Source organism: Cryptomeria japonica, chromosome 3, assembly GCF_030272615.1.
Source record: "Cryptomeria japonica chromosome 3, Sugi_1.0, whole genome shotgun sequence".
Lineage (NCBI taxonomy): Eukaryota > Viridiplantae > Streptophyta > Pinopsida > Cupressales > Cupressaceae > Cryptomeria > Cryptomeria japonica.
In genome coordinates this window covers 887,411,189-887,437,000 of record NC_081407.1, presented here as the reverse complement: position 1 = coordinate 887,437,000, position 25,812 = coordinate 887,411,189, and the positions used below count along the sequence as shown (strand labels likewise).

The 25,812-nt window shown below is 34.0% G+C and overlaps 1 protein-coding gene across 1 annotated transcript; it reads left to right on the top strand.

Moving 5' to 3' along the window:
- The first annotated feature begins 11,861 nt into the window (after positions 1-11,861).
- Positions 11,862-12,794, top strand: LOC131070790 (dirigent protein 23). The gene has a single exon (XM_058006447.2). It carries the CDS (start codon positions 12,088-12,090, stop codon positions 12,637-12,639), a length of 552 nt encoding a protein of 183 aa, XP_057862430.2. The 5' UTR covers positions 11,862-12,087; the 3' UTR covers positions 12,640-12,794.
- The last annotated feature ends 13,018 nt before the right edge of the window (positions 12,795-25,812 follow it).

The window sequence follows — 25,812 nt, the reverse complement described above, 5'->3', positions numbered from 1 at the left end:
TGGATTATTAAGGTATGTTTTGATATTGTGTAGCATTTTTTTATGTTTTGTATGTGGTACTGAGTTTTAACTAGTATCATGTTTCAATTTGTCCCCATTACAAATTCATGACCAATGAGCAAACCCGAGCCAAAATTGGGTCCCTGCGACATGTTGATGCAAGAGCATCTAAGTAGTTCATCCGGTTGGAGCAGTTGGCAGTGGAGTTACTTGGAGATTGTTGTGTTTCTTCGTGTTTGTGAATTTAGAGTTGCGGATTTGGATTTAGCAACTGGAGATCGTTATCTTAAACATATTCGAGATTCATGGCATTTGGATTTGATTCCGATGAGATCGATTCTGGTATTGGTTTGGTGTTGGTGGGTTCTTACCGATTGGTCTTGCAGTGTATGGAGCGAAGGAGAATTGTGTTGCAGATGGTTTCTGTAACTTGTGGCTCATTGGGAGATGTTCTTTTGGACTTGATCGATGTTCTCGGAGGTCCACGGGAAGTTCTAAGCATTGTTGGAGATGTTCTTGGTGATTTGGGCCAACATATTATTGTTTGCACGTTTCATTATGAACCGGTGGATCTTTGGCCGACTTGATCGAGTTGTTGTTGCGTGCGGATGGTATAAAGAGGAAGATAGGAGATTGATTTGAGACGATGGAGGTCCGAAGAAGAAAAGATTCAGAACAGATGTAGTTTCCGAAGAGATTTTGGTCTGAGGGGACAGAAATCTGGAGGGATTGAGGTCCGGATCAATTGTAGACATTGCAGATTGATATCAATGACATTGTTTGATATCAATATAGCTATACCGATCGAGACAATTGGAGGCCTATCGAGTAGCCTAACAAAATCAACTGAGCAGGATTTTCCAATCCCGATAGTGTAATCTATCTCGACGATACTCTCATCATAATAACTTATACCGAACAAGACATTTGACAGTCTATCGAAATAGCCATGCAAGATCGACTGAATGATATTTTCCAATTCTAATGGAATAAATTATCCCAATGACATGTCATCAGTTTATCTATTCCGATCACAAATTTACCACAATGATGCTTTATCGGGATAATTATCCCGATGACAATATTGATGACTTTTTGTAGCAATGATATCTTATTGGTATAACTTATCCCGACGACAACTTTGTCGATTGTTTACAACAATGGCACTTTATCGAACTAACCACTTGTTGTAGTAGACTTCATCTACACCCAACCACATGCTCCATTTTCAGACAATAATGATAGGAAGTTCAAGGAAAATAAACAACATCTACAGACTTCCTGACAGATTTACGATAAGAACATAACAGAAGAACAACAGGAATTGATAACAGATTGTATTAAACATCCCCTACATGAGTCCATGATTCATTGATAATAACTAACACGAAAACATGTGAACACCAAAGGATTAACTCTATTAATACACAACATATGATGGGGGTTACATTCAGAATTAGATGTTTACAAATACCAATTGTTTAAACACATATTCGGCTTTTGTGGAGTGGCCTCATGGCCTCCCTCCTTCTGTCGCATTCACACACTAACTTGTAGACCAAAAATCCCCCCTCTCGAATGAATATGCTCGCCTTGTTATATCCTTAGTTTCGACGTTTCTCATCTTCTTGGTCGTTCTACTTCTGGATGTTCAACTTCTGACTGATTCACTATCCTCGCGATGCTCCGACATCAATCAAGTGAAATCAGAGTTGGTTATGAACCTGTTGATGGAGGAAGAGCTAGTTGTGAACTGGTTGGATGAAAAGAACTTGAGGCAGCTTAAAGACTTGTTCAGATCGTCGAGCATTGAGGCAATACAAGGCTTGAAAGCAAACCACCAAACCTAGGAGCATGAACTTGAGGCAATTGACAGATGGACTTGAACAGATCGCCAAATTAAGGCAGGCTACAAGGTTGTCTGATAGATCGTCGAGGAGAGGCAACTGGAACTTGTATTCAGACCACCGAACTTGAGGCAGTTGCAAGTATCTATGAACAAATCTCCGAAATAGATTTGATGTAGAATTGGTTATCAAGTGATGGGACTCACTTTTCAATCAACCCTGAGAGTCTGATGTCGGAGCATATGAGTAGTTCATCCGGTTGGAGCAATTGGCAATGGAGTTGCTTGGAGATTGTTGTGTTTATTCATGTTTGTGAATTTAGAGTTGTGGATTTGGGTTTAGCATCTGGATATCATTGTCTTAAACATATTCAAGATTCATGGAATTTGGATTTGATTCTGGTATTGGTCCAGTGTTGGTGGGTTCTTACCAGTTGGTCTTGTAGTATGTGGAGCGAAGGATAATTGGGTTACAGATGGTTTTTGTAACTTGTGGCTCATTGGGAGATGTTGTTTTGGACCTGACCGATGTTCTTGGAGGTCCGCGAGAAGTTCTAAGCATTGTTGGAGATGTTCTTAGTGATTTGGGTTGACATATTATTGTTTGCATGTTTCATTATGAACTGGTGGATCTTTGGTCGACTTGATCGAGTTGTTGTTGCTTGCGGATTGTACAAATAGGAAGATAGGAGATTGATTTGAGACGACGCAGGTCTGAAGAAGAAAATATTTAGAACAGATGTAGTTTTCGAAGAGATTTTGGTTCGGGGGGACTGAAGTCCTAAGGGACTATGGTCTGAATCATTGCAGACTGTTACCAGAGGCCGAATTGTTGAGCAAATGATTTGTGGATCATAGATTTGAGTTCTAAGAATTGTTTTATAATCTTGGGTTGCGGTCTAGCATGTGTAAAGCTTGCGGGCATATGCAATTCATCAAATACAATGAGGATTGAGCTTTGAGGTTGGGTTTTTCCCTTTGAGGGTTTTCCCAAGGTATATCTTGTGATGAATGATCTTGTTTTTCTTTGTTATTTCATGGTGTTTGTGACATAGGCTGCAAGGTGGGGATGTCCTTCATTGGATCTCCCTACCTTGTCTGCATCACATGCCAAACACCGAGAAGATTTACCCAAGATAGCACAAGATAATATATGAACCCAAAAACATTAAAAATGATGTAGGGTCAAACAGAGAATTATATCTATTGGGCATAAAACACCATTGACATGTGAAGAAGGTAGGAAGGAATGTTAAGGCCTCCCTGACACTCCTACATGCTTCCCTAAGTAACAATACATAATAAAAGAATTTATGACATTCTTTGATTTTTACAAGACTTGACAAGACTCACAAGAGGCCCCAAAATGCCAGGAAATGACCCAACACCCTAGGAACGTGCTTCTAGAAACAAGACAAATAAATGGGTTCACAACACTATCGAAGATGACGCCAAGACATATTAGGTTCATTTTGAACCCAAAGTAAATATTCCTACATTCATTTAACCTTTAACAAAATTTGATCATGGAATTGAACCACAATGCAATCATTCTCAACTCCAACATCGGGTCACGTAAGTCATAATCACTTTCAATGTCTTTTTCATTACATTCCATCTTGATGGGAGGTCCATGAAAGAATATTACAGTTCCATCATATAGGACTCAAATGTCCTTTCATTATATAAATTGCTCTTAAATGAAACTAAGGTACATAAACTAAATACATGTAGAGAATAGTCTAATGATTGATTTCAATCCTCGATTCATTGATCCCCATTAATGGTTTCCATGCCAACCAACCCTATGATACCCATAGGTTTACCCAAGCATACTAGGAGATAGTCACAAGGCCCAAACACATACACATAAGACGCGTGTGGTGCAGGAGCACCTAATTGGTTATATGCCTCAGTGAGGCCAAGTTGAGTCTTTCATGGTCTGGATAGGTATTAAGGTCATGAATAAGGTGTAATAAACCATTTCTAATGGATTTGAGTTAGGTTTGTGTGTTTGAAAGTCATTTGGTGTCATTAGTCCAAAAATTGTCAAAAGTCCTATTTATGTTGTCACGAGGACTCCAAGATGTAATAAGTCTTCCATGGCATTGTTGTTGATGTAAGTAGGATGGTATTCATGTTTTAATAATTTTAAAGTCATTTTAGGAATCTATGCAAAGTTTGGAGTCCTTATGTATCAAAATGCAAAAGTTGTCATTAAAAGTTGTCAAAATGTCAATAACACACAAGGAAAATTGTAATTATGCCTCCAATGGTCATAAGAGGTTTGAAATTCAGTTTTGATTGGTTGAAGTAGTTGTAAACACTGATTAAATGTATAAATTTACATTAGAGAGGTTGAATGTGGTTGGTTGGTGTGTAATGTGAAAGAAAGGCAATAAAAACTTTAGAGTATTTTGCATTTTTTATGAAATTTCAGACGTAGAAGTCAGTTTAAGGGAATTTTTCACTATTAAAACTTATTAATTTTCCGTATTGGATATTTTGAGGGGATGAATCTACTTTAGTTCTCTTTTTGTTTCATCAAGTTTCATACTGTTTTGGCAAAGTTATCACATTTTTTGTAAAAACGGTCTAAACCCTAGATCGGGGTAACCCGAGACTGTGCTAATATGATTTTGGTTTTGTTTCCAACATGAATAATCTTACCAAAGGGTGAAAACTTATAAAATACCATGTTCTTTCCTATATTAATGGTTGCAAGACTCCATGAAGGTTTTGGCTTGTGTTGAGAATGACACAAAGTCTGGTTTTGTGTCTAAGTTTGTGATTGACAGCAAGTTGAAGTTGTGGGAAGGGAGTGAATGCAAAGTGAGAGCCTTGGAAGGGAGTTGAAAGCATATGATAGTGTGTGGAGAGTCTAAGGACATGTTCCCAGCATTGGTAACCATGAACAAGCTAAAGAAACTAAATACCCTTGACTGTCGTAAAATCTTATGCTTGGTTGTCACAGTTTGACAGTGAATAGGAACACTGCTCATTGCAAGCCTTAGGAGTGGGTGTGTTGTTGAGTTTGGTGTTGGAAGGAGGGTTAGGAAGGTTCCCCATCATTAGTGCTAATGTTTGAAAGGTCTTGAAGAAGGATTGATACGTGGAAGTATGACTGTCTTAGATAAAGTTTATGACTGTCACAGAGAACCAGTGAGACAGTGTTGTAGTGGTAGGTCTTTTTTTATGGCCTTTAGGGCGGATGGGAGGGTGAAATACACCAGTTTGTCCATGATAATAATTCTCTACCTTGATGTGATGTGAACCATTGGGTTGGTGAGGGTTTGTTTGTCAATGGGAATGATGTCTATGAACAATTTGAAGACCTATTAGGAGTTGTTCTTGTGTGGATGGGATTTTGTGAGTTGGTGTGATTCAAGGGTTGAAAGATCTCAAGATGAATTTGGCAAGATGAATGTTCCTAGGATGATGTGTGTCAGTAGTTGGAAGTAGGTAGATGAGCAAGGAAGTAACTTTGGGGCATTGAAGCCATTAGAGAGGCTATTAACCTTGTGAGGCTCTTGTCGCTTTGTGAAGAGTAATCACCTATTTGAGTAGGTGAGTTGGGAGGAAGATCTTCATATTTAGTTGAGTTCATTGGATGCTCTGCATCAGCATGGGGAGAAGGACATGCATACATGTAAGACATGAAGAATACACAACATCCCAATATACAACACGAAATCAACAACCATAAAAAAATGAATACATCATCATGTGGGTGTTGATCATATCACACAAGGGTTAGATTTTAGAGAGTAAGAGAGGGAATGTCATAGCGAAACTCACTAGTATGGCTTACTTGAAATCAAGTAGTCCTCTCACAAGAGACAAGGAGACTCAATAATACAAGATACATCCTCCATGAGTGGCCATGTTTTCCTCAAGCATCCTAAACCTTTATGAGCACTCTAGGCATGAAATGTGCATCCATTATCTTGGTTAATTAATTACCCATGTATAAATAGTTTTCACTTTTTACAATGACTTCCCAATGAGATATCCTAATGGCCACTTTGTGCCCCTAGAAAATGTTGGGAGCCACTTCTATAAGCCTCTCTAATACCTACACCCTAAGCTCATCACATCCTCCAAAGAATGTGACACGAAAAATAATGCACAATTCACATTTTGCAACAAAATTTACAAAATGGTTCTAATGGATTTAATTCAAAATTTAATGAAGGATTCCTTCATCCCCACATTCCAAAACATCATAATTCATTCCAAACATTCAATTTTTTCATATTTTCGATTTACAAAAAACTAACAATTTTCAAAATCACCATTAAAATACCTTAAAAATTCATCAAAGTAAAAATTTGTAAAACCAAAAATACTAATTGATGCCAAAAGTTCCCAACACCCATTCTACACTCTCAAAATAAATTTTCAAACACTTCTTAAAAATTTGGGCATAATAACATCTTTTGAAAAATATAATTTTCTTCCAAAACATAACATAATCATTCAAAAATTGAAATGTAAAAAGCATTGCGAGCAGTTTCCACTCCCCTAAATCTATTCCAAACATTCAAAATGGAAAGAATTGATTAAATGAGAAGGATTTGAAGACTTGCCTTATTTTTTGTCAATTTTTCAAACGCAGAACACTTCACACACACACACACACAACAAATAAGCAAATCCACTCACAAGCATGATCCCTTCCCAATTTCTAATCAATTACTTCAAATCTCACTAAATTTTATGAACAGTTTCCCTCCCAATCAAAATAACAAGAAATTTTGGAGAGGAGAGAGTTTTGCACACACATTTTTTTCCAAAAACTAACAATTATAAAAAAGAAAGTCCTTTTTGCCTATTTATCTATTTTCAATTTCAAATAAAATAATATAAATTTATTTTTCATTTACTTTAATTTCAACTAACACTATTTTCACCTAGACCTAATAATATATTAAACTATAATTAGTTGGATAATACCAAGTAAAAAATGTAATAGATATGTAAGTAGATAAAAATGTTGTGCAATTATGTTAAGTGTTTGAGATGATGCAATGAAGTGCAAGATACTAAATGATAAATAGAGGGCAAGAATTAGGGTGTGACATAGGTTGACATAAGAGCTAATGTAGCTAATGTAAAATAAGGTGTGATAAAATATATATGGGTAGTGTTATCATAACAAATGATTAAAATGACCTAGGGATGATGTCCTTCTACCCAACCCCTGGGTGCATAATTTGAACATTTTAGCATGATTCCACAAGTAACAATAGCATTGAGCTAAGTCAACCAAGAGCCACAATTAAATTTGAATTTGAAAAATACAGATCAAGACTACACTTCTATCCCTAAAATAGCAAAGAGAAAACACTAAGCTTAAAAATATGACTTTTCTAAGTAGAGATAAAATAGTGTTTCTAAGGGGCATATTGTGTGTTGGGCTAATAAGTGTGCCAAATTGGACAAAATCATGTGCTAGGACTATACATTTAGAACACTCACACAAAGTGGTGTAAGACAATTGAGAAAAGTGTAAAGTGATGCACTTTTCACTGCTATAATTAAGTACTTGGGAATCAACTCGTGTCTCAAATCTAGGCTAGCATTAGCATAATCCTAGGATTTTGCAACAAGCTAAAATTCCAGACAATGAAGTGAGGAATCAAAAATATATTATGTTTTATTTTATCCTTTTAAAATAAAACTAAATTATAGCAGTCTTTACAAATATCTAAAATAGATCCACATTATCAAAGTGTGTGTCTTAATAGATAAGAAATACTCAATATAAAGTACACACAAGCCCTTTTAGATCAAAACAATATATATAAGCTTTTTAGTGTAGGAAATAAAACACACCCTAAAAATATATAACTAAGAATAGTTCATGATAAAACACTAAAATTTTAGCCTCAACTAATTAAGAGTTGAGAATGGAGTGAGAGATATAGAGATTAGTTGAGATACAAAATAGGCATGTGATGATATGAAATCGGAAGAAATTAGGACTTAGCTTGAAATTGACTCAATGTGTACTTTGAATGATATAAATTTGTGACAAAAGAGCATAAAATAGGAGTTGGAATTGCATCTATAATCAAAGACTTGATACAACTAAGATATAAGAATTAGAAAATCTAGTTTAAATGAGGTGGTTTTGTCTTGGGCATAGGTAGACCTTCAATACCTATAAAAGATATTACTTGTAACAAAGGGAAGAGTGTCTAAGCCTTTCTTGCTCATAGTAAAGGCATGTATTGATTCAACACCATCAAAACAAAATTAACAAAGGTGTTAAATGTTAATTTGTACAACTAAAATCTAATAGTTGAATCTACAATTTATATGACAGTGACTAATATTATTTAATGTGGGTATTGATAATAATTTATATGATTTGATGGAATGCATTGTTCTAATTGCCCTACAATCAAATTGAACCAAGATTATGCCTTTTATAACAAGCCTAAAACACATAATTCAAAACTTTTGATATATTGGCCAACAAGTAACTACCATATTCGAAAAGAGAACACATGAGAAATGGTTACATTCGAATTTAAACAATGAGGTTGCAACTACAATCCAATCCAAGAGATAAAATTGGAAATGTGCCCCTCTCAAGGATGGACAATGAGCTACAAATTGAATTAAGAATACTTTGAATTAAGTGATATAGCATAACATAATAAGGAATACAAGCTAGATGTTTGTAAGTACACAAAAAATGAATTAAATACAAAGACTAGCCATTAAAGATGTCCTCACAAATAACAAAAAAACAAAACATAAAGATATGATATCTTCTCCTTCACAATTATATACTAATAAGCATATTCTTTTCAAGTAAACATACCACAATAGAGTAGGAATTCCCATAACATTTTTTACATCTTAAATATGAATCCAAGTGACTAGGGCCTAATATTGATGGTGATATAATTATATTTAGCTTTTATGTTGTAAAATACAATCAATTATATATATATATATATATATATATATATATATATATATATATATATATATATATATATATATATATATATATATATATATATATCACATGAAAGGGGGAAAATTTTAGACAAGATATCAAATTTATTATTAAATTCTAAAAGAGAAGACTAGTAATTGTGCAAGCTAACTTTGCAAGCATATAGTGATTGCATGGAATATCATAGGATCTTTTTTTTTAAGAAATGTAAATTGACCTCTTATCTATCTACAAATAAGCTTTGGAGGTGTGATTCATCATGCAACTTGCCACATTAGCACATCTAATAGTTGAAAAAATAATATCATTTATTAAATTCATTAGATTTCCACAATCCATAACATTTATTACAATAAATTATTTGCAAAACAATTCCACACAATTGAATCTATAAATTATGTGTAAAAAATATTATTTGTTGATACAACAATATCATATTTTTAAATTGAAAAATAAAGTTTGGAGGTGTGACTCATCATGCAACTTGCCACATTAACAAGAATACTATGCATCGGATGCATTCTATTTCTTTTATTAATTTATTTAATGAGCATATAGAACTAAAAACTTTGCTCGATGAATATTATAGTTTATATTTAGATAATTGTTAAAATGTTATTTATTTGTCTTTCTATTAGTTGATATTGGAAACAGACATGCAAAAATTAATCTCTTTTGTTTTTAGTTTTGTAAATTACTCACTTCATTCATTTAATTCATTCAATCAAATGTCAACTTTATTAATTACTTGAATGACATGAAACTATTGCATATGTCATATATTTTGGACTTATTATGTATAATTTGATTAGTTGGTTTTAGAAGGAGCCATTGCAAAAATCAATTGTCATTCAATTTTTGAATTTTTTGTCATGCATTAGATTTTTTAGTTAACTTGTCAAACCCTATTAATGTTTTGAATGACATAAGATTTTATTATAGATATGATAATATTTTGAGGTAGCAAAATTAATCAATTTGAAATGTAGTTCCATTTACAATGAAATATTTATCATTATTTTGTCGATTTTATTTCATCAACCTTTATAAATTCATGTATAAATATTTTCACTAGATTTAAATACATTAATTTTTTTGGCTGAATTTTAATTGTATTATTGTCTTGATTGGCATTGACTACTGTTGTATGTATTGTCATTTTAAAAGCACATAGAACTAAAAATTTGTTCAAATTCAATCAATATCCATTTCATTGAGAAGATATATACAATCTTGTCTTAAACAAAATCTAGAAAATCCTCTTACGTAGCTTTTTGAACAACCCAATAATTATTTTTAAATAATATGAAGTAATCTTTTATTTGTAGTGTTTGTTGTAAACCAAATTTATGAGAAGAGGATCTGACTTAGCTGTGGACTCTATCTAAGAATAACTATTGGCACAAACTTATGCAATGCATCTAATGGATAGTTGTGATATCTTATATGAAACAAAAACGTATTAATTCTACATGTCAATGAATGTGTTTATGTTTTTAATATAACACTCTTAGATTTCTCATGTGGTGAGATATGGGTTCGTCTTGACCAATTATTTTTTTTATTTACATGTGAACTAATTATTGAAAAAATATAATGAAAATATATTACAAGATTAAAACTTATAACCACAAATACTATACCAACAATTGAACTTGGCCCAATTGTTTGCCTCTAACCCTGATTTTAAAAAAATACCCTAAATGCTATTCAAACCATAATCTAGGAGCAGAAACTAGAAACTTCAAACCATAATCTAGGAGCAGAAACTAGAAACTTCTAGAACTTCAAATTATTTGTATTTGAGAAAACTCTCCATAACCGAAAAGAAAGGGTGAACACACATTAACGAATCATTATTTTAACAGAGTGACGTTGGCATTGGTCATGGCGGACCCACCTTCAAAGAACTGTAACAATGGAGGGGAAAACGTTGTGGATCCTCTGAACTTGGGTCATTCAAACCATAATCTAGGAGCAGAAACTAGAAACTTCTAGAACTTCAAATTATTTGTATTTGAGAAAACTCTCCATAACCAAAAAGAAAGGGTGAACACACATTAACGAATCATTATTTTAACAGAGTGACGTTGGCATTGGTCGTGGCAGACCCACCTTCAAAGAACTGTAACAATGGAGGGGAAAACGTTGTGGATCCTCTGAACTTGGGTCATTCAAACCATAATCTAGGAGCAGAAACTAGAAACTTCTAGAACTTCAAATTATTTGTATTTGAGAAAACTCTCCATAACCGAAAAGAAAGGGTGAACACACATTAACGAATCATTATTATAACAGAGTGACGTTGGCATTGGTCATGGCAGACCCACCTTCAAAGAACTGTAACAATGGAGGGGAAAACGTTGTGGATCCTCTGAATTTGGGTCATTCAAACCATAATCTAGGAGCATAAACGAGAAACTTCTAGAACTTCAAATTATTTGTATTTGAGAAAACTCTCCATAACCGAAAAGAAAGGGTGAACACATTAACGAATCATTATTTTAACAGAGTGACGTTGGCATTGGTCATGATGGACCCACCTTCAAAGAACTGTAGCAATGGAGGGGAAAACGTTGTGGATCCTCTGAACTTGGGTCATTCAAACCATAATCTAGGAGCAGAAACTAGAAACTTCTAGAACTTCAAATTATTTGTATTTGAAAAAACTCTCCATAACCGAAAAGAAAGGGTGAACACACATTAACAAATCATTATTTTAACAGAGTGATGTTGGCATTGGTCATGGCGGACCCACCTTCAAAGAACTGTAACAATGGAGGGGAAAACGTTGTGGATCCTCTGAACTTGGGTCATTGGAAAAAAGCAGGTCAAGGTGAGAATCTTTTCACAATCTTTTTAGTACGCAAGCTTGTCAATGCTAAAAAACTTGTGAATTTTCCGACCTAATTTCATTCTCGAGCTTTTGAAGATCTGAGTCGGTTGATGATTTTCCACGCGGCATATGTTAAAAAGTCTAGGTGATCGCATCAGTTCACTAAAAGAGGAAGACAATACGAAAGTGCCAGTCCAGTCTGCCATTTTCCACACCATAGAACAAGAAAAGTATATGCACATTTTCCAATGTATTCTTGACTGATACAACACAGTTGAGCCTGAGCAATGATGCCCTTTCTCCTATAAAAAGGGGCAAATTGTGTAAGGCTTTGCAGAGTCTTGTTATTGGTCTTTAAGAAATGTGTATAATTTTCTATTAGCAATTTCCCAAGCCTCCCATTTCTTGTTTCTCTGTAAGCATTTGGCCATGGAGAAGAACTGTGGGAGGAATCTTTTGACAGCATTAGCAGTTTGCTTTTGCTTCACCGTTGTGAATGTGAATGGAGGGCATATAAAGTTGAAGGAGAAGGTGACCCATTTGGAGTTCTATATGCATGACATTGTCATAGGAAAGAATGTCACAGCAGTTCAGGTGGTACCAGAGAAGCCTGTGAATTTTTCTTCAGGGGTCCCTGCTTTTGGGTCAGTGTTTGTGATGGATGACCCACTAACTGAAACGGCAGAGAGGGAGTCCAGGGTGGTGGGCAGAGCACAGGGTCTGTATTCCCTAGCTTCACAGGGAGAATTCAGTCTGTTTATGGCTCTCACTTATTCCATGGAGACTGGGAAGTACAAAGGCAGCTCTATTAGTGTTGTGGGGAAGAATATGATCTTGAATGGGCAGAGGGAGTTTCCAATTGTGGGAGGAAGTGGGCACTTTCGTATGGCAAGGGGCTATGCATTTGCTCACACCTATTCCATTGATGGTCCCAATGCAGTTATTGGGTATAATGTCACAGTTTTCCATTATGGGCATTAGGTCTATTGGGACATGTTTTTGCAAGTTTTGAACATTGTTATATTGGATTGGGAGCATTAGATTTTCAGAGTCTATTTATTTGATTTATCAAGTTTTGTTTGGATATCGTGTAAAAGTTTTTGTGTTGTGAATAAGATGAGTTTCAATTAGTATGATATTTGTATTGGTTTTGATTCATGGAAATCGATATTCTTATTTCTAAATATTTCATTTTTGTAAAGGTTTAACATCATGTTTATTTGAGATTTCATTAAATAGTTGTAATAAGGTGGTTTAGCAAATAACTGTAAGAATGTTGCAATTGTGAAAATTGCATATTAAAGGTACATGTGTTTGCTAAGATCGTTTATGTCCTCTTTGTTGAGGGGAGCCATGAGTGTTATCATGTGTTTTTCTCTTCTGTCGTGGGTTCACCTTAACTCCATTATCACTTATGTCTCCTCTTTGTTGAGGGGAGCCATGAGTGCTACCATGTGTTTTTCTCTTTTGTCGTGGGTTCACCTTAACTCCATTATCACTTATGTCTGACAATTTATATAAGTGGCATCATTTCTATGAATAGTTGGCACATAATGTGCACCTTACTAAATTCCATTTGCACTCCCTCTCAAGGACCAGTGCTAACCTTACATAGGTCAATTGCATGGTTTGCAAAGATGGTCTAAGAAACTATCAAGATGCAAAGACAAGTCAGGCGAAGGCCGCTGCCCCGAAAAAAAGTTTTGGCAACATGAAAAGATTTGAAAATGTCCTCTCTTTTTTTGTTGATACAAAGCAAGTAAAGAAAGTAACTGAATGTCTAAGCAATGTGATTAACTAAGTGCAAACATATGAACTAACCAATACAATTAATGAAAGTGCATAAGCTATATGATTAAGAAATGATTGCAAATGAATGTTTAAGTGCATACAAATCAGATCTAAAGATGAAAAATAGAATTAATGCAAGCATAAGATTGTAGGGTTCACCAAAATGTTTTGGATAAAAATGGAATCGGATAGTTTTAGGACCTAATCCCACTTTCATCAAAATATTGGAATATGAAAGCACCTAAAGGAGTGATCCTCTTTGACTAACTCTTGTGAAAGAGAGTCAAGGGATACTTCTAGGGTTTCTATTCCTTCACTGCTATGAAAGAGGATGTGAAACTATGTAAGGAAGATGAATACAAGTGACTAAAATAGTAAAACAACAAACTAATAACCAACAAAACTAAGACAAGAAGTACAGATCTAGGAATGAAATTCTGATGTGAACCTGTGACCAAAAACTGAGCTTGAATTGGCAGGAACGGGGTGTTGTACGCCCTAGTCTCAATGACTGTGAAAAGCTACAAATTGGAAATCAAAATTTTGAGATTGTTTGGGAGTTGTTCTGAAAATCTGGAGCAAAATGAGGAGGACTAGGGTGTGAAGCGCCTTGGCCCTGGAGGACTAAGGTTTGGGGCGCCCTGGTCCCTGAAAACCAGGTCCAGTTTTTGATAAGGGGTCTATGCTTGTTCGTTGAGATCTCCTAAAAATCACCCACTCCAACAAAAACCTGTAACTGCATCTACAAGCTAGAAAATGGTGTGTTTGTGGCTATATAGTGTTTTGCCATAGTCAAATCCCTTGTTTTGGTGACTTTTATCTCCACAAATAGTCGATATTGTATTGAAAAGTGTGTGTGCCCTTGAATCTCATGTGTTTGTAAGATTACTATGAGATGAATGCAAAGTAGACTTCTACCTTATGTTATGACTAAAAACCCTAAAGTGAGTGTAATGTAAATGCTTCAAATCACAAATGCAATATGGATCTAAAGTAATAATGCAAATCTGAAAATTAGTGATGCGTGGATCTGAAACTCAAATAAAGATATAAAAAATAATGTGAAACCATGCCAAATCCTAAGGAAGAGGTACAAATCAATCAACACTCGATGATCTCCTTATTATTCTTCAATATCTCCTAAGCTTCCATGAATGATAAATTTTTTAATGAAGACTTGATTGATGAATGAATTTGTTGATTTACACTTCACACAAAAGTTGCTCTTTCACTTCACAATGATCTCCTTTCAAATTGTTAGATGTGGATCCTCAAATGAGGGAAAGAAAGGCTTTATATATGACACCCTAATTTTAAATTTGATAATAGGCCGACTTAAAATTGATAAAATTGACACAAGCGAGATTTGAACATTATAATACCGCCAAATTAAGCTCTCAGAATTCGGGGAAAAAAGTTCGGGACCAGGTAGTATACTACCTAGTCCAACCAATTTTTTTTTTTTTTTCTAGGGATGTGAGATATTGTGATTCTAAAGTCAAATCCAGCACAATAGGTCAATCCAAGATGTGTAGATATGCAAAAATTGTGCCTTGAAGATTGAAATTTGGACATTATTAGGATTAAATTGAGATAAAATAAAAAGGGGCGCACTTAGGATTAAGGGCTCAATTTTATAATGTGGGAATTGATGAGAGGGGACTTAAGATTTAATTAAATTAATAATTAAATACCTAAAGAATCCCTATAAATGCAAGATGCAATAGGACACACTAAGGCGGGTGCTAACCTAAGCGTGGAATTGGACAACCCTAATTAGGGGTGTACAATTTATGACGCTACAATATATATTAAAAAAAAAATGACTACACACAATAAAGCTTGACATGTCATCATTTCGATAAAATTTTGATAAATAGTTTGGAAGTTGTGAATATGTGTGTGTGTGTGTGTGTGTGTGTACGTGTGTGTGTGTGTGTGTGTGTGTGTGTGTGTGTGTGTGTGTGTGTGTGTGTGTGTGTAAGGAAATCAAACGTAAGTAAAAAATTTATAAAATTACTCATTAAATTTATAACAAATCACATATTACATTTTTATAATCTTGATACTTTTCTCTACAAGTCCATTAATTTTTATTAAATTTTCTTACAAACAATTCTATTGTGTTCAAGGTTGAAGTTATCGAACATTTCAAGATAACACTAAACCAATGGTTTTGTAAGTTTCTTTGACAAGTTTAAGGAGTCTCACTTTTCTAAATCTAAGGTAATCACTAGGCATTTTTGGAGGGATTGAATATTTGAGCTAGAAATATGAAAATATTTCCATCCAAATCTAAATATGTCAAGATGTTAATACTTGTTCAAGCAATTTTTTTAATCCATTTTCATTGTTTGGCTTGCCATGAACTCATACTCACTCATCACAAAAGTGACTTGGATAGAAAAGAAATGAGTTTTCCAATCCCAGGACATTTATCTAATTGTTCTTGACTTTTCTAAATATATTCACAGAAACACACATACATATACACATATACACACACATAAACACAATTATATACATAAATATACACACATATATACATACACACACACATCAAATTTTTAGCTAAATATCTTTGAACTATTTATTTGATCTTTGAAAGGAAAAAGAATGCGGAAATGCTTCCCAAACTAATCTTAAAGAAGTGAAATGTCAAATTTATGGATATTTACAATTATAGAAAGGAGAAATATAGATAAATCATAATTAAAATTAGACCATAACATAGGTGTGTATAGGGAAAACCCTTATAGTAAAAAAATCCCATGCTCCAAAGCATCTCAATATATTATTCAATAATCTAAACATAGTTACAATACACTTATAGAGGAAGCCTTTACAAGAGTATCACTAAACAAAGATTTAGAGTAATTTTAGTAGCATAAAAATGCCTACAAATTTACTATTAATACCTCCGTCTCAAGCACCCTATAAATAGGAGAAGTAATACATGAAACCATTAAATGGTAATTACAAAACTATGAACTAGATCACACAAAAATATGGTGTCCAAATACCTAGTTAGAAAACCACTCACATCCCAAGATGAGTTCACAAGTTTAAAATAGTATATTCCTTCCACTTTTCATAAATGCATAATGGTCCATTCACCAACTTGGGCATTCAATTTTGGCTTCATTATATCCATTCAAATATTTATTATGTTATGATGTAACATGCATCATCCTTTGGTTTACAAGCATGACTATAATGCATCATCTGAAGGACCAAGGCAAAACCCAATGGGGCAACCTTTTTTAAACAAAAACAACATCGAAGATGTCACAAAAATATGCCTCACTTGCACTACAACATACACACAAGTTCATATTGAACACAACGACATGAAGGTAATGGTGACAAGAACAACCTCACAATTGCATATGCAAGGTGGCATTACCAAAAGATTTAACATTTGTGGGACAAATCCACCATTATAAACATAGAAGAGAGGGGACAATGCTTAAAATACAATCAGGTACTAACCCACAACCGCATTCTCTCACAACACCACACAAGGATAAGATGAGGGAATCATCAACCTCCAATCCATACCAAATCATACTCTACAACACTAACAATATATATCTAAAAACCAACACCAATTATATATGTTTAGGAGTCAATCGTGCTTGACTAGATGATGACACTATTAATTTTTGAGACAAGGATTTTGATGGGGGCACGTTCACCTCCATCCCACTAAACAAGACCTTAGGTGATAAATAACACTAGGGCCAATGTACACAAGAGGTTTTCTAATTAAAAGGTACAAACCCTCCACCAACTAGAATGATGATGGATCACTTTTAGGAATAACATGCTTCCCAATGGAATAAGGTTTCATAAAACGTGATGTATTACACTTACCAAAAAAATTATGACTTGGGAAGGCTCTTTAGGTCAAAGGGGACAAATCTTGAATCTAGGGTTTTCCCAAGAAATGATAAAAAATCACACTTGAATGACAAAATGGTAACAATGAGCAACTAAGGATACTAGCACCTAGAGAGGAAACTAATGCCTAAGCATTATATTCCAACTATAGCACTAGATTCCAACTCTAGAGTTGGAGTCTAATATGGGCATTGTAGTCCAAGCATCGTGTTGTAGTCTTGGAAAAGCATTGGAGTCCTAACTAGTGAACAAACTCAAGTCAAAGTTGGGTCCCAAAACATGCCAAACACCTTAGAACTGCTCAAGATGGCACAAGACAAGATTTGAACCCAAAAACATTGAAAATGATGTAGGGTCAAATGGAGAATTCTATCTCTTGGGCATACAACACCATTGGCATGTCAAGAAGGTAGGGAGAAGTGTTAGGCCCTCCCCAATGCTCCTACATGCTACCCTAAGTAAAATAACATAAGAAAAAGAAGTCGTGATGGTCTTTGACTTTTACAAGACTTGACAAGACCTCCCAAGAGGCCCTAAAATGGCTAGAAATGACCCAACACCCTAGTAACATGCTTTAGAAAAAAATTTAGTGCATAATGAGTTCACAACATTGTCCAAGATGACTCTACGACATATTAGGCTCATTTTGAGCCCAAAGTAAATATCCTATGTTCATTTTACCTTTAACAGAATTTTGTCATGGAAGTGAACCACAATGCAATCATTATTGACTCTAACACTAAGTTACATGCCATAATTACTGTCAATGTCATTTGCATTACATTCGATCTCAAAGAGAGGTCTATGAAAGAATATTACAACTACATCATATTAGGAGTAAAATATCCTTTTGTTATAAAACATTCGACTAAATGAAACTAAGGAACATAAACTAAATACATGTAGAGAATGATCTCATGATTGATTTAGATCCTCGATCTTTTAATCCCCAATGGTGGTTTCCATGCCACCCAACTATGTGATACCAATAGGTTCACTCCATCATTCTAGGAGAAAGTCACAAGGACCAAACACACACACACACACACATACAAGACACATGTGGATAAGAACATACATACATACAAGAATGAAGAATACATGGCATACCAATATACAACACAAAATCAACACCCACATGGAAATGAATAGATTATCATGCAGGTGCTACTCATAATATGACGGTTAGATATTCGAGAGTAAGAGAGGGAGTGTAATAGAAAAGCTCATCGATATGGCTTACAATAAATCGAGTAGTCTTCTCATACAAGATCCATGCTCCATGAGTGGCCATGTCTTCCACAAACATCTTAAGCCTTTACAAGCACTCTAGGCATAAAGGGGCATCCATTATCTTGGCTAATTAATTACCCATGTGTAGCGCAATAAATTATAAATGGTGCAATTTACACCTCATGTTTGTTCTACTTTAGCGTGTCCTATCTGCATCCCCTCTCTAGATCTGATTTGACCCTATTCTCCAACTTTGATGTCATGAACACCCTTTGGTGGGTCCTATCATGAGATACCCTTCCCCCTTGTTATTTATTTTGGTTATGTTTGTAGAAGGACCAAGACATGGGATGCCTTGGTCCCTCTCAAATGGGCCTTAATTTGAAATGGGGGAAGTTATATATCTCCCCAATAGCATTTGATTCTTGGGGCTACACATGACCATTGGAGGTCAATCTAATCGGTAATTTACGTAGGGAACCCTATATAAAGACATCCTATCAATTCATTTTGACATCAATCATATACCCTATTATTCATGCATCTGTGAAGCATTCATCATCAAGCATCTTCAAAGATTCAAGGCTGCATACTCATCATTCAAAAATTATGGAGAAAAGTTACATCAATCTTCATGAAAGCATGTGTGTGATTGGGGGTTTTCATGTCCATGTGTTTGTCATTCCATTACATTCAACATTTGTGATTACATTCAAAGAGCATTGCATCATCATCAACAATTGCAAATTTGAGGTTTATATCCCTAACATTTATTTCAATATCTGCATTATTTCATTCATGGTTAATTTCAAAACTGGGGTTTGACTTAGGCAAACCCCTATCCCCAACATATTTCGCTTTCTTTATGTGTAGGAAATAGGTGTTGGAGTTGTACTTGGTAATTTTGGTAGTGTTGACAGTGACGAGCAGGTTCAACTTTTGATGGTAGAAAATTCGAAAGACCAAGGTGGATCTATGCTACCAGATCCCGAAAAATCAAGTCAAACTTTTGAGAACAAGTTCTAAACATTTTATTTTGCCTAGATCACAGTTGGTGGCTCTATGGGATATCTGTAGCTTACTATTTCTATCAATTTACCTCAATTTTCCCTCACTTTGCCCTGATTTCACAATTACATTCCAAATTCAACTTAGAAAGAGGATAATCAATCTCCAACCAATTGAATCTAATCAGAATCTCAGTCTCTTTCCTCACTTGGATTGAGACTATATCTATTGGTTTCAATCCTCTTTCAATGTAGTGGTGTTAATTGGGTTATTTAGTGGATTTACTTGGCGAAACCCTAATTCCTAATTTTCCTCCATTACACCATGTATCATTAGTTTTCATTCATTACTATAAATTCTCAATGAGATACCCTGATGGCCTTTTTGTCCCCTATAAAATGTTGGAAACCAATTCCAAAACCCTCTCTAATACCTACACCATAAGCTCATCACATCCTCCAATGAATGTGGCATGAAAAATAATGCACAATTCACATTTTGCAACAAAATTTATAACATGATTCCAATGGATTTAATTCAAAATTCATGAAGGATGCCTTACTAGCAAATTTCCAAAATCACCATTAAAATACCTTGAAAATTCATCAAAATAAAAAATTGTAAAATTTATAAAACTAAAAATACTAATTGATGCCAAAAGTGTCCAATGCCCATTCTAAACTCTCAAAATCAATTTTCAACATTTCTCTAAAAATTGGGCATAATAATAATGTCTTTTAGAAAAATTAAAAAAAATTTACAAACATAACATAATCTTAAAAAAAAAATCTAAAAAGCATTGTGAGCATTTTCCACTCTTAAGAAATCTATTCCAAACATTCAAAATGGAAAACAATGATTAAATGAGAAGGGTTTGAAGACTTGCCTTTATTTTTGCAAATTTTTTAAACGTAGAACATTTCACACACACAACAAACAAGTGAATCCACTCACAAGCACAATCACTTCCTAATTCCTAATCAATTACTTCAAAAATCACAAAATTTGACCTACATTTTCCCTCCAAATAAAAAAACAAGAATTTTTTGAGAGGAGTTTTGCACACACAATTTCTTTCAAAATCTAACAATTAAATTTGAAATTGAAAACTAAGGATGAAGACTACACTTATAGCCCAAAAGTAGCAAGAGAAAACACTAATATTAAAGCTATGACTTTTCTAAGTAGAGATAAAATAGTGTTTCTAAGTGGGATATTGCATGTTGGTCTAATGAGTGTGCCAAGTTGGACAAAATCATGTGTTAGGACTATGCACTTAGAACACCCACACACGGTGTTGTAAGACAATAGAGAAAGTGTAAAGTGATGCACTTTCCACCACTATAATTAATTACTTGGGAATCAAGTCATGTCTCAAAACTAGGTCAACACTAGCATAATCTTAGGAATTTGTAGAAGGTAAAACTATAAACAATGAATTGAGGAATCAAGAATATATATATTGATCAAATAACAATTTAGGAGAACTCTATGTTGGGATCCAAGAACACTGAGAGGGGGGGTGAATCAGTGTTCTGTCAGAATGGAGAGATTTAACCTTATTAATACAACAACTCAATAACTGGTAAACATAAAAGCATATAACAATAAGAAACAATGCAACCACAAAGATGAATGCCATAACAGCACATATTTATACCTGGAAAACCTCAAAGAGGAAAAACCACGGTGGGATTGGAGACCCACAATATCTATCCATTGATCAGATGAATAAATATTACAATAAGAGGCCTACACATGCAGGAAGGCCTACAGCCTAGAGCACACTGCTCATCACAAAATGAGTCTCACTGACTACAAAAAAACATCAGACAACAATCTGGAATGAAGATTGAACTGCAAGTATAGCATCTCCCATGCCTGAGTACAGTTCTGGTTAAGCTCAATACCAGAGGCCTTAAACCTCTTCCACAAACCCACTTTGATCACCTATGATCGACCAAAACCTCTGCATATGATTATAACATTGTTCGCATATAGATAATCCCATAACCCATACCATACATGATCTCATCGATCTACAAAAAGATTTTACATCATATTTATACTAACCCAGGACCTAAACAATTAGGTCGACCACCTAAAAGATAATACAATAAATTCATAACTTAAACCCACAATCTAATGATCAACCAAGTCGGCCTAAGACCGAAACAACATAATCCAAATCAATGAATCCAACCGGTAACGCATCGGGAGCATCAACCCACACGTTACATAAACTGGTCCATAACCTAGCAGAATAACCACCAGACCTATAATAGGTCGCCATAAGCCAAATGAAACACCACAAACAACTAGAACACAAACATGATAACCATCAGCATCTGGATAACCTTCTAGAAGCCATACCAACACCACTTATCAGATTCGTCAAAAGATCTTCAACAAAGCTCTATCGGTAAAACCCTTACCGATAACCAAAAGGCTTACTAGAACAAGTGATAGCTTTAGGATCATCAAATCCCGAACCAACTGAATGTGATACACATCAGGAACACATGAATAACCAATTCCACAGACCAAAGCATACCGGAGCATACCGAATCAACATGATCTTATCAACCAGAAACCAATCATCCTACCGGGACCAACTGGATACCGGTAAACAACCAAAGCAGCTAGTGTTGACATCAATGACAAACATCATTGCAACACAATCAATTCCTCCAAATTGCCAACACTCTAATAGTGTTGACACAAGTAGTAATAGAAAATATCAAAAATCTAATCTTTTGATATTTTCTAGGTTTGAGTAAATCGCGTTTTTGGACGCCTTTGAAGTGGAATTTGGGGTTGAAAGTGTCACCAGTCCTTTAACTCGATAAGTCGAAAGCCATGGTGTTAAGGGACTAAAATTAGTTCTCTTGGAGACCTTTCCAATAGTGTAACTAAAAAGTTATGGCCTTGCGAAGTTGGACTAGTAAAAATATGTAGTTTTACTAAGAATGTTTAGTTTTATTGTAATAAATATTATCTAGACTATTCATTTTGAATTCCAAGAGAGTCTTGTGACTCTTGGGATCATTTGTAAACTAAATTTTGAAAGGAATAGTCTAGATAATATTTATTACAATAAAACTAAATAATTTTAGAAAAACTACATATTTTTACTAGTCCAACTTCAGAAGGCCATAACTTTTCACTCAGTGCTCGAAATCTGGAACCGCTTACACTGTTGGAAAGGTCTCCAAGAGAACAAATTTTGATTTCTTAACACCATGTCCTTCGAATTATCAAGTTAAGGAACCGATGACACTTTCGACCCCAAATTCCACTCCAAAGGTCTTTGCAAACGTGATTTACTTGAACCTAGAGAATATCAAAAAATTAGATTTTTTATATTTTCCATTATTAGTTATGTCAACACTGCCAGAGTTCTCCTAAATTGTTATCTGATCATATATATAATCTTTTTTAAATGAAATTAAATTTGAGTAGTCTATACAAATATCTATAATAGATCCACATTGACAAAGTGTGTATCTTAATACATAAGAAATACTCAATATAAAGTGCATGTGCATCTTTAGATCACAACAATGTATATAACCTTTTAATTATAAGAAATAAAACACACCCACAAATATATAAATAAAGGGTAATTCGTGATAAACCACTAAAATTTTGGCCCGAGCTAAATTAAGAGTTGAGAATGGAGCAAATACAAAATAGGCATGTGATGATATGAAATTAGAAGAAATTAGGATTTACCTTGAAACTAACTCAATGTGTAGTTTGAATGATATAAATTTGTGACAAATGGACATAAAATAAAAGTTGGAACTACATCTATTGGCAAAGACTTGATGCAACTAAGATCTAAGAATTAGAAATTCTGAGACAAGAATGTGCCCTTGGTCTAGTCTATATGATGTGGTTTTTTCTTGGGCAAAGGTAGACCTTCAATACCTATAAAAGATATTACTTGTGACAAAGGGAAGAGTGTTTAAGCCTTCCTTGTTCATAGTAAAGGCATGTATTGATTCAACAACATCAAAAGAAAATTAATAGAGGTGTTACATGTTAATTTGTACAACTAAAATTTTATAGTTGAATCTACAATTTATATGATAGTGACCTACAATAAAAATGAACCAAGATTATGCCCTTAATAACAAGCCTGAAATAGAAAATTCAAAATTTTTGATATATTGGGCAACGAGTAACTATCATATTCTAGAAGAGAAGAATATGGGAAATTGTTACATTTGAATTTAAAAATTAAACAATGAGATTGCAACTACAATCCAATGCAAGGGATAAATTGGAAATGTGGCCCTATCAATAATGGACAATAAGCTAGGAATTGAAACATGAATACTTTGAATTAAGTGATATAGCATAACACAATAAGGAATACAAGTTTATTGTTTGTAACTACACCAAATAAATAAATTAAATACAAAGAATAGCCATTAAAGATATCCTCACAAAATAATAAATACAAAGAATAGCAATTATATACTAATAAGCATATTCTTTTCAAGTAAGCACAATACAATAGAGTAGGAGTTCCTGTAACATTTTTACATTTTAAATGAGTCTAAGTGACTAGGGCCTAATCTTGATGGTCACATACCTGTATTTAGCTTTTATGTTGTAAAATACAATCAATTTTAAAAAAAAAATTGCATCACGTGAAAGGGAAAATTTTAGACAAAATATCAAATTTTCTATTAATTCTAAGGGAGAGGGCTAGTAGTTGTGCAAACTAACTTTGCAAACATGTAGTGATTGCCTGGAATATCAAAGGACCTCTTAATTTTTAGAAATGTAAATTGACCTCTTACCTATCTACAACTAAGGTTTGGAGGTGTGACTCATCATGCAACTTGCCACATTAGCACATCTAGTAGTTGAACAAACAAAAATCATTTGTCAAACTCATTAGATTTTCACAATCCACGACATTTATTACAATAAAATATTTGCAAAACAAGTCTACACAATTTGATCTGAAAATTACTTGTAATAAATATCATTTGTTGTTACAACAATATCATATTCTTATTTAAAATATAACTTGTATTCAACCTAAATTATCTCAATACCTTTTGGTAACCATAATTTTTGTTCTCTCTAACCTTTATATCCAACATAAATGGATCAATAGTTGAAGACAAAAAAAAAATTGTTATTATAAGAACAACACATTATTATTCAAAATACAACTTATATTCAACTTCAAATGATCATAAAACTTTTTGACAATCCTTTATCTTTGATGAGAAAATACAAGGTGTTTATTGTAATTTTTTTTTACATTTGTTATAGGACAAACTCTTTATATAAAGTACTCTAATGCATATACATTGCTATCCCACTAATTGTACACATAAAATTAGTATTTTTTTACAATGATAACAATACTTGTTTAAATGAGCACCTTTATTTTATAAATGGCACCCTTAGAGTGGAAAGATATGATATGATCACCTTTTATATTTGTGATAAGACAACCTCTTAATATGTAGCACTCCAATGTATAGTTGTACATATAAGAATAGTATTTTTTCACTATGGCAACAATACTTGTTTAAATAAGCATCTTATTTTATATATGATACACTTGTAGTGGATAGTAATGATATTTTATATGAAACAACAAAGTATTTATTTCACATGTTGATGAATGTATTTATGTTAAACAAATGTAGTTTCCACAATTCATAAAGATTGCTTGTAATTTTTTGGATTGAGCTGTGAAGATTTTTCTCATCAACGTTTCGGATCATATTGCATGATTCATCATCAGGATAAAATGCATAGACAGCGGAATTAAATGCATAGAGAGGATGAATTCCGCTCTCGTGCATTTCATCCCGATGATGGATCATGCAATATTATGATCTGAAATGTTGATGAGAGAAATCTTTAAACAGCTCAATCCAAAAAACTACAAAAAACTACAAGTAATGTATTTATTTTTTTAATATAACACTCTAGATTTTCATGTGTCAAAGTACAGTCTATCTTGACCAGTTGACAATATAAAATAGAAATATATTACAATATTAAAACTTATAGCCACAAGTCCTATACCAAGATTGAACGACCCCTAACCCTTATTAAAAAAATTAGCCCTAAATGCCATTTAAACCATAGTCCGGGAGGGGAAACGAGAAACTTCTAGAACTTCAAATTATTTGTATTTGAAAAAACTCCCCATTCCCAAAAAGAAAGGGTAAACCCACA

Excerpts from the sequence above, each read along its gene's own strand:
- LOC131070790 (XM_058006447.2), top strand. The coding sequence starts at position 12,088 with ATGGAGAAGAACTGTGGGAGGAATCTTTTGACAGCATTAGCAGTTTGC.